Raw genomic sequence first — 10,253 nt, forward strand, 5'->3', positions numbered from 1 at the left:
TGGTTCTGGACTGACTCACAGATTTGGACTTATTTGGCTTGGAACACAAAATTTCTTTAAAAAAAAAAATTGCTTAGCATAGGTCATGTGTTTTACAGGCATTCTTAGTGTGGGTTAAAGTCAATTAACTTCATAGCTGGTTTCCATTATTGAACATATGCTGCTTCTGGTAGCAGGTTAATGATAGAAGATATGTTTAATGAATATTGCTAGTATGCATATATAAGACAAAGGGCTTTTTTCCCCCCATGCTGATTGGATGAAAAAATTGTGTTTTATATTCAAATAAAAACTGTAATTAATTGGGAGCAAACTCCACCATTAGATACTTACATTGGTCAGCATGCATATTTCTGAGGATATGGCTTTACATAAGGCTTGCTCTTCTCTGACAATTTTCTCCAGTTTATCTATTCTATGCTCTTTACCTGATCTTGGATCCAGTTATAAGCTCTTTACTTGATAAATAAAACATCATGTATAACTAGGACATTTTAATACACTCTAGATATTAACCCTTAAGATTAGGCGTTGCCATACTCTGGAGCCTAAAACTATCCTCAGCCGTGAAGTAGTCACTGGGGTGCAGCTTTGGAATGCTTAAAGCATCTCATGAGAGCTGTAGAGGTGCAAATGAGAGGTCTAAAATAAACTCTTATGAGATACATGAAAGATACTGAAAGAATTGTGTTGCAAATTTTCACAAGCCTTTTTTTCTCCCCAGCTTTACACTTTATATTGTGAATGTTCCATGAACCGAACTAAGGAGTTTTGGGACATCTACGTGTGCCATTAGGAGGCAGCGGTAAATTTAAAAGGTTATTGCTCCACAATGTATTTCTCCCAGATGTGTGGTTTACACATACACCTGGACCACAGCACACTGAGCTGGGTTGTAGCATCCCCACCTGGTGGGGGATCACGGGGGTCCACCTGCCACCTGGGGCTCCTTGAACCAGGTTTAGTGTACTGGGGCAAGAGGGTGCTTCTGCATGGGGCTCGCATGCCGGCAGTTCTGGCAATGAATCACCCTTTTGCTGCAGCATCTACATTTGCACTGCTGTGTACAAAAAAAAACCCTCTGCAGTGAATTAGGATTTGTATTTACAACTCCTTTCCAGCTGTGGAATTTATTAGTTTTGTGTACCCTAATTTTTATGCACATGTAGATTCTGAGATGTTTATTGCACAGTTCTTTAGTCAACTGCCCGTTAAATGTCCTGTGTAGACATGCCCCTGGAAATACATTATGACCTGGATTATCTTATTTCTCATCCTACAAAACCCTTTTCTGCCTGTCAGAACTGTAACATGCTAGAAATGCATAAAGCAACCCGTTTTTTTCCCCTAGGTTTCAGGTCACTAGTAAGTTGATACAATTGAAAAGAAGATCAAGAGCATTTATGTGAGATGTTTACTGTGCAGTCAACTAATTAACATGCAGAAAATGTCTCAGCATGTACATATGCATCCCTTTTAGGCAGCAGCACATGTGTAGACACTGACAAGGTTGCTTGGGCATGAGGATGTATCAGGGTCAGGGCTGCCTGCCAGCTAGCCCCATGCTGAAGTGTCCTCAAGCCCCAGCCAGCCCCTCTGTAGCACACTGAGCATGGCCAGAGCATCCCCAGGCTGGTGAGCTGGGCCCCCAGGACACATGACATCTGGGACTGCTGCAACCTGGCTCAATGTATTGCAGTCCAGTTGCATGCAAGGCCATCTGGGGGGTGGGGATGTGAATCATGGTGACCGCCCTGGGCCCTGCGCTTTGGGGTACCCCACGGACAGTGCCATAACAGCTCCATGAGGTACCACCAGCTCTGGCCACTTGCCACTCCTCACTCTGTAGTTTATTGCCAGCCCGTTATGGCACATGTAGACATGCTCAACTAGGGGCAGGCAGGACAGGCAACCTCTGCTTAACGCTGTTTCGCTAAGCGGTCCTTTGCTATAATGCTCATTTTAAATTGATACCTGATTTCACTTAGTTCTCATTGAGGTTCGCTATAACACTAACAGTCACTATTTTGGGTCATTAAAAACAACTGCGGTTGTCATCTTGGATACTCAAATACTTTCCATTTCGCTTAACGCGTGTTTGGCTTAAGGGTCGGTTTTTCAGGAACCAATTAAGAGCTCTAAGCAGGGGTTGCCTGTATTTGCAAAACCAGAGATGACTGAGAAGTACAGGACTTGCTTTCACTCAACACTCAGTAGTTAAAGCACTCACTTGGGGAAGTAGGACATTCAGGTTCATTTTTCTCTTTTGCATGAACTGGGATTTAAGATGTGTCACATACCAGGTGAGTGCTCTAATTAATAGACAGTATAGTAGTTAGGGTTATTTCCCTCTCATTATGGTCTTTTGTAGTTGTTTTACTTCATGCAAAGTATTTAAATATTAGATGGGCTGAAGATAAAGAAAGAAATGGAGAGAATGAGTCCATAACACACTGGTTAAGGTCAAGGAACTCAATTGGTAGTGCCCTGCCTACATTATGCAATGTAGCACAATGTCAACAGCTGTAATCAAGACAGAAACACACCAGAATTTTTTGCAGAAAGGCATTTAGGGGAACCTACTAGAGGTAGAAGAAGTCGCTTCAAATTGCTAAAGGAGAGGGAGGAACAGCACCTAGGTATTCCACATCCCAACCAAGTTGGCTAACCCCTAAGTTACCAGGTAAAAAGGTGGTTCCTGCTCCCCCATGTCCCTCTAGTATTCATCCAACCTTGTTTACTGGCCTTAGAAATTATTTGTATACCATCTGTGAGTTCTGGATAGGTCAGTAACCTGGAAGGTACCAGTTCCAGCAACAGTGTAGAGAATGAGAGACACTGAATAGACGGAGAACAAGGAAAGGCTTTCAAATGTGTTCTTAGGGAAGCTCCCATTTGCATCATGAAGGCAGTTCTGGTGGATGATGGTTTCTAAGAAACCATGGCAGGAAGCAGATTCCTTCATTTGGAGACTTAAGCAACTTGATGCAGGTGTGATGGGAAAGAATATTTGGATGGAAGGACCAGGGAAAAAGGCATAAGTTAAAGTTAACCCATATGCTGGCTGTATCCGGCAGCTTCTGCTAAGAAGTCAGGATACAGAAAGAAAAGACAGTTGGAGGATTGCCTTGAATTTGTCTACCTCCAACTGCTACAGTAGAAAAGATTAATTGGAAGGGGGACATGGCACCAAGGTTCCCTGTAAGGTGCACGCATGCATGGCTGCACAAGAGCAAAAGTCTGGCTGCACACCAACTTTTTTAGGCTGTGCACCCACCGGGAATGGAGCTGCGCCATGGCATGGGACACTTAGGAAAGGTAAGCTCCTCCCCGAGATGAGGCAGATGTGGGTGCTGGCGCTTGCTCTGCCAGCTCCGGGGAAGTGCTCCGCTCCCCTGCATCACCTCAGGGAGCGAGGAGGCACGTGACATCAGGGCTGGGGAGTGGAGCATTTCCCCGGAGCTGGCAAAGCCCATGGAGCAGTTCCCCAGATCTGGCAGAGCCTCACTCGGGGAAGGCAGTGGCTCCTCCCCGAGGTGAGGGAAGGCAGAGATGCAGGCTGGGGCTAGGGGTTGGCGTGGGCTCTGCTGGCCCCAGGGAACTGCTCTGCAGGCTCTGGGAAGTGTTCCACTCCCCAGCCCTGATGCCAAGTGCCTCCTTGCTCCCTGAGGCAATGCAGGGGAGTGGAGCAGTTTCCCAGAGCCCGTGCCAGCCTACAGCCTACAGCCCCTAGGCCCCAGCCCCCAGGCTCCAGCCCCCCCAGGCTCCTCCCTGCTCCCTCCCCAACACAAAGCCCCTTCACCACCCTCCCCACCCACCAATGACAGAAAACCATCTTCCCAAAGTGACTGTTGACAAAAGTCTATGTCTCTCTGTCCTAGAGTGGGGCGTCATGGAGTAGAAGGGCCTAGGGGGCAGAGCCCAGGAGCAGGTGCCCAGCACCCCAGCCCCAGGTAATTCCCCTGTGGGTGGTGGGCTTGTCCTCAGTTGCAAGCGGTTCCCCCTTTACCTTCCTGAATCCAGGGCCAGCATCCCCCTGTGGTGCCATGCCTGCCCGCTCTGGGTCTTCAGCCTCATGGCCAGTGGCAGGGCTGGGCCCAGGTGTATGGCAGGGGACCTGGGGTGGGGACCAGGGCAGGTGCCTCTGTGGGCAGGAAGCTCCAGAGGAGCTCCTCCCAGGGCCAAGCAGGGACCTGCTGTGGTGTGCTGGTGGGACCCAGGAGCTGTGCAGAGCCCTGGACACAGGCCTGGCAGTGGGGGACATGGCTGCTGGTGTTTATAACCTGAATGTAGGGGCTGTCACAGAGCAGCCCAGGTTGGGGCAGGAGAGACAAAGCCAAGAGCCCTGGTGTTGGGCTCAGGGAAGCCCCCTAGTGGCTAGGCAGACCTGGCACTAAAGTTAATGCTGGGTCATGTCTACATGTGCATTAATGTGTTTTAATAAATTGCATTTGTAGGTATCAATTTTAAGTGTTATTAGCTTAAATTTGCCATTTTTAATGCGCATTAAGGGTACACATGTGTAGACGCATGCCCATAATGCACACTGAATTAGGCTAATGCACATTAACACATCTTGTTTAGATGTACCCTCTGTGGAAAAAAAAAATCTAAAGCCATCTAAAAAAATATGAGGACATTTGTCTACACACATTTAACGTGGATATTTGACATGCCTTTTCCTATTTTTACCTTAATTTTCAAGCCTATGGAAAATATAGTCTATCCTACCAGTTCAGAAAGTCACCAAAGAACAATACTTCAAGAAAGGAATCCTTACCTTTATGGCATTGGGGATAAGAAATATTGCCTGAATAGCATTGCACAGTAAAATCAGAAGTAGACAACAGGGCAGTTGGTGCATACCCCAGTTTGCACTTAAACTCAACAAAATCTCCATGGGGGATGTACTGTTTTCCTTTTGACCTCTTACTCAGCTGTATGTCATGGCTTTCCATTTCTGTCACACTGACAGCACATGGCTCTAGAATGAGGAAAAACAGGAATTTTCTAATCAGGGTCAGAGAGAACATACAGTATAATGAGGAGATGTCACTTTACAAAGTATTACATCCCCCTTCTATTCAAATTCTAGCGGTGCAGTCATAAAATAGAGGAAAGAAAAGATCTATTAGGAGATGCTAAACAAAAATGAGGGATGAGAAAAACAATTTAAAATAAAACTATTACAGGGAATAAAATATAAAGCCTGGTCTAAAAGAGTATACATTTTCTTTGTATCTGTGCTACTGTTTTGCATCCTGGTTATTCAGAAACCACAATGATGGATGCAGCAAAAGAATCTGTATAGACCCTGATCCCTGTACCAGTTGCATTCTTCTTTACTCCTGTGCACACATCTATACAGCTGTTAGGTCTCTGTTCTGAGAGCCTAAGTGAAAGTGAGAGGGTACAGAAGTACACGGATATGTCCTTTACATCAAGAGCAAAAACTGAACAGTGTATCACCTGCTTTTTTCCCCCCAGTATGTACAAATTCCTTTTTCATTTGTCCATAGACAAAATAACTGGTTAGGAATCTGGGCATTGCCATTCTAGGAAAAATCAAGGTTCATCCAGTTTTGGATTGAACTGCTGACAGTAGTCTGGCAACAGAGGGTTCCTAGCAATTAAAACTAAAAACCCTACAGCACTATTTCTACATGGGTTAAAAACAAGATTTTATAGTCTTTCAAAATCTTTATGGTTTTGATTTATAATTCTGGATATTCTTGTTATGCATAAAAAAACCTACTCCTTTTTTTAAAATCTTAGTAACCTCTTCCCTCAAAAGAATGTAAAATAGTCAGGTTTTTAATAATCAAATCACTCTGTGTTACTCCTTTATTTAGTAATATTTTGAATCCAGGAAGAGTAAAATGGGTGCCTTTATCCCTATCTACCATTTGTTAGCAAAAGTGCCCTTGAAAAGCAAACCGTTCTGGTCACAGAAGGAATCTTACCCACACAGACTGGTGGGGTTGTCCAGTTTCCATTGTTACAGAAAGATGTATTTTGTCCATCCAATGTGTAAAAATGTTGGCATTTGTATTCCACAGAGGACCCAGAGGCATACTCTTTCTGGGAAAACATAGTTATATCTCCATTATCAATAGCAGGTGGACGTCCACATTTCTTCCCAGTCTCTACACAAAATCAATAGAAACAAAAAAGACATTGAAAGTACAAGGTGATACTTCATGGAAGCCACATCCCAATGGCAGAGTGTGGGACTGTTAACACTGCTTCTGTGAGCAGAGATTATTCATGAGACGAAGATCTGAAGGATTACGGCAATTATTTATATAGCAGTTTAGGAAGAAGGACCATCTGTATATTTAGGACTTTATGTTGGTTATTTACAATAATCATTACATTTATCAAATTAAACTAGTGAGACCAGGGTGACATACTTACGTGGGATACACAGTGGAAAATGAATATTTCCATCAACACATGTCCTGACAGCAGGAACAGTGAGGTTGTAGCCTTTGCTGCAGGAAAACTCCACGGTTTGAGCACTCAGAACTATAACTGTACATCTTTGGTTATTGCGTAGGAACAGATTTTTCTCCTCCAGCTGCTGCTTAGTGATAGTGCATGGAGCTAAATGAAATCAGGAAAAATATGCTATTTCCAATCAAACAGTCAGTTCCATATATGCACAAGCCTGATCCATTTCTTTTTTCACCACTATTTAAACTAGTATCTCATGCAACAAGCAGATGTGGACAGGTAAGCTGAGAAGTAAGTTTGTTGCCAACTCAACACTTGGGAGTGACCAAGGAACCTCAGTGAATCCATGCAGAGCTTGAGAAGGTAACACCTGTAGTATTTTTATTGTCTTCCACCATCCCTGGAAGGGAAGACATCAGGCATTCCTCAACATCCAATGTCCTAAGTCATGCCATTAAGGTACAGTGGAGGAATTTCAGGAGGGATTTGAAGAGACAAGCAATTCTAGGTACAGGGAAGGAAGGCTGTGCCAACATCATCCTAGATGAAGAAAACATTGTACTCCTGGGGATAATCTGCTGTAAAATCCAGTGGTAGCATATTAAAGAATCACCCAATTTCCTCTTTGTCAAATATTTCCATCAAACACCCCAGTGGAGCTCACACAAGTAATCAGAAGGACGGTACCGCTTTCATCCCATATAGGAATAACACGTTCTTGGCTATGGAGCCAATAGCCTATGATTAAGCACCAAGGGCTACAGATTCCCAAAAACCTACCTCACCTCAAGCAAAATACTTGCTAATTACCTAGACATTTTGGCAGTTGGGTCCAACTTCCTCCATTACATGTTATTCATTCAGATCCAGCCAGCGTGTACCCAGGGTAGCAGCAGTACTGCACTCTGTAACTTTCCACATATTCTGATTTTTCACCACTTAGAACATCACCAAAATCCACTTCAGGGGGATGTTCACATACTGGCACTATACAAACAGGACACACACAGAGTGGGTCATCCTAGGTGTAGTCAAGACACAAACACCAGAAATCCTCCAGCTTGTTCTATCAGGTTTTGCTAGACAGATTTGGTAGCTCCTGTAGCGTACAAATATTTTCCAGAAGACTCAAACCTAAACTTTCTCTCTTGCTCTCAGCAAACCTGCAGCCATTGGTCGAGAGGTTGGAAGAAGGGGCCCAGGTTTCAGGAGGAAGGAGCCTGGAGCACACACCAGGAGGTCACTCTCTGTGGGTATGGCTTCAAGGCTTGTTGGAATTGCAGCCCCTCTTCAATGAGAAGCCAGTTTGATTTCATAAGTGAAGTCAGGTTACTCAGATTGTGATACCAGAAAACAAACCTTTCACTTAAAAAATAATCTCCTTTGCAAGCAGGTTGCCCTTGTGTCTTTTGTAATTAAAAAACTATTCCATCTCAGCGGCATTACCAGTTTGTAGCTAGACCAGACTAACTGTGTCACATCCAGGCTGTTCACAGGAATTAACTCAGTGAAAATGGCAGAGTGGAGAGGGTAGACCGCTAAGTCGAGAGGATGGTAAAGGTCGGGTAACAATCAGAAGATGGTCCAAATACTAATCTTTTCTAATTAGATGTTAGCCAACCTGCCACTCCCTTTGTAAACCATTTTTGTCAACTGAGGTTTACCATTTGTGCATGAACAAGGTCTGATCATGCTAGTGTCTACTTCCAAATTCTCATTTTAATAGATAAGGTTTTCTCAGTTATTAGAGCAATAGGGTTGCTAGCAGCTTATTGTTCGGGATCTGGTTTACTTTAAATGATTTAAACAGAATACTAGCATGATTGGATAGCCCCTTTAATGAATGCTTGATGGTCAGAAATCACCCTGGAAAAGTAACAACAGTGTGGTGAATATCCTTGAAGGACTGGCTGGGGCCAAAGGCTGGAAAGAAACATTGTCCTGGAGTGTGGTCAGCTGTGGAGCTGAAGGTCAAACATTCCTGGGTGCCACAATTTGTGTTGGAGGTGGAGTTTGCAATTAGAGGAAAATGCCTGCTTGCAGACATGTCCTCCCATGTTGGGAAACAAGGGAATCTCCTGCAGGGGATTCCTCTGTCGTGGGACTGTGAGAGCAAAAAAAAAGAAACTCAGCTAGGGGTTCTCCCTCCTTGCTTGCAGACACGCACCCCATTGCAGACACGCACCCCATTGCAGACACGCACCCCATTCCTTTGCAGGGATTTTCCCCAGTGTGTGTCTACAAGCATGGAGGGGGCAAAATCTCATAAGGGCCCCACTGTATTTCCAGCCCATTCCCCATGCTGCTTCTAGAAATACATGAACAGTCTGTACTTTAGTTTTATTACATCTACCCAAAGAACCTTGCCTGCACATTCTGTATGATCACACAGTAAATGGTTCAATGTAGGTTAATTAAAAAATGTAAGTATTGTGCTGGACTTAGGACTTTGTCAGGTACACTGTGCCAAGCCAGGACTGGTCTAAATGACTGAATATTTTGATGCATTTCATAGCTTACCTTCTGCCTGGGAAGAGTAAGCCCAGAGGATCTGAATGACCATATATCTCAGCAATGTCATCCTGATGATCCAGAACCTGCAACAGCTGACATGGAGTTCTGCTCCTCGTTTGATTCTCTCCTCAGCTGCTTTGTCAGGCAGATCTTCTTGTGCCTCCTATTGCCACAGCTGTGGCAACGGACTGTTGGTCAACATCAAGGTACAGAGATAACATAGGTAAACTCCACCAGGAAAGCAGTCCAAGGTTTGGGGTTTTTTTACTACAGTCTTTCATCAGCTGAAGCTTCCCGCTTACCATTATCTGGGGGACACTTGTACTGAGACAGACAAGAGCACCACTTATCTCAGAGCAGTGAACCTTCTGTCAGTGTCAGGAAAAGGAGGTTTTCTTAACTCAGTGTTTCACCTTCAGTAAAAGTAACTCACATGCCCCAGCATGGTATTCATCCTAGCATCTGTTGTGTCCTTCCCTCTTACAGAATAAAAATGTAATACCCTAAATACAGAGATTCTTCTTCTACAGTCAGACAGTCAAGGACTGAAAATAAGTTTCCGTGTTGGCCGCACTGTGTCTGGAACCAAGCAGGTTTTCTTTTCCCAGGCATTCTAGCCGAAACTAAGTGGGTTAAAGGTTTCCATGGAAAGCCACGTAAACCTTCCTCATTCCCTTTTGACTCTGAGATAGAAAGACTTTCCCTCACTGTCCCTTCAGATTTCTGCTGCACCATTCTGTAGGTTACCCCCATTCCACCTGAAAACCTGTCAAGTGTCAAGACTTCCCATTTTTTCCCCATTTGCCCTTTTCAAAGGCTGTAAAAGGGGAAGAAAGAATTGTCCAGTGAAAACTCTCATCATATAAGTAAAAGTGTTTATCAGATATCAATTAGGACGTAACTGACCACAAGGACATTCAGAATTTTGATTGATCACATTTTGTTTTGGTTTCCCTTGGCTTGGCATTTAGGGATTCCTATCACATACACAGCCTGTCAAAATTATTAATATTTACCTATTTTATCAGGCTTTGCTTCTTTTTTCATGCCCTTCTGGGGTGTCTGAGTACTATTTTAGAATGATTAGTTACTGTTGTGTAGACTCCCAAAAAGTCACAGGGCATGGACACTTACAAAAGCAAAAGTTACCCTCCATTCAGGACTCAATAGTTTATGGGATAGGCGCTGACACCCACAAGAATGAACAGCAAAAGTCTGCAGCATGCAAATCCAAGGGCAGGCATGTCTGTACCGCTTGACTCCTGCACTAAGCAACACTGGGC

General features: G+C 44.1%; 1 protein-coding gene across 1 annotated transcript; it reads right to left on the reverse strand.

Annotated features, from left to right (window-relative positions):
* Nucleotides 1-4,866: 4,866 nt before the first annotated feature.
* Nucleotides 4,867-9,037, reverse strand: LOC102377162 (complement factor H-related protein 3-like; the record flags this gene model as incomplete). Its single annotated transcript, XM_025195796.1, is given in 5 exon segments — nt 4,867-4,984; nt 5,964-6,146; nt 6,418-6,606; nt 7,267-7,443; nt 8,977-9,037. Coding segments are annotated over 5 exon segments (728 nt in total), but the record flags the coding sequence as incomplete, so codon positions are not given.
* Nucleotides 9,038-10,253: the final 1,216 nt, after the last annotated feature.

The sequence above is a fragment of the Alligator sinensis genome, unplaced genomic scaffold (genome assembly GCF_000455745.1).
Source record: "Alligator sinensis unplaced genomic scaffold, ASM45574v1 scaffold1529_1, whole genome shotgun sequence".
In the NCBI taxonomy this organism is placed as follows: Eukaryota; Metazoa; Chordata; order Crocodylia; family Alligatoridae; genus Alligator; species Alligator sinensis.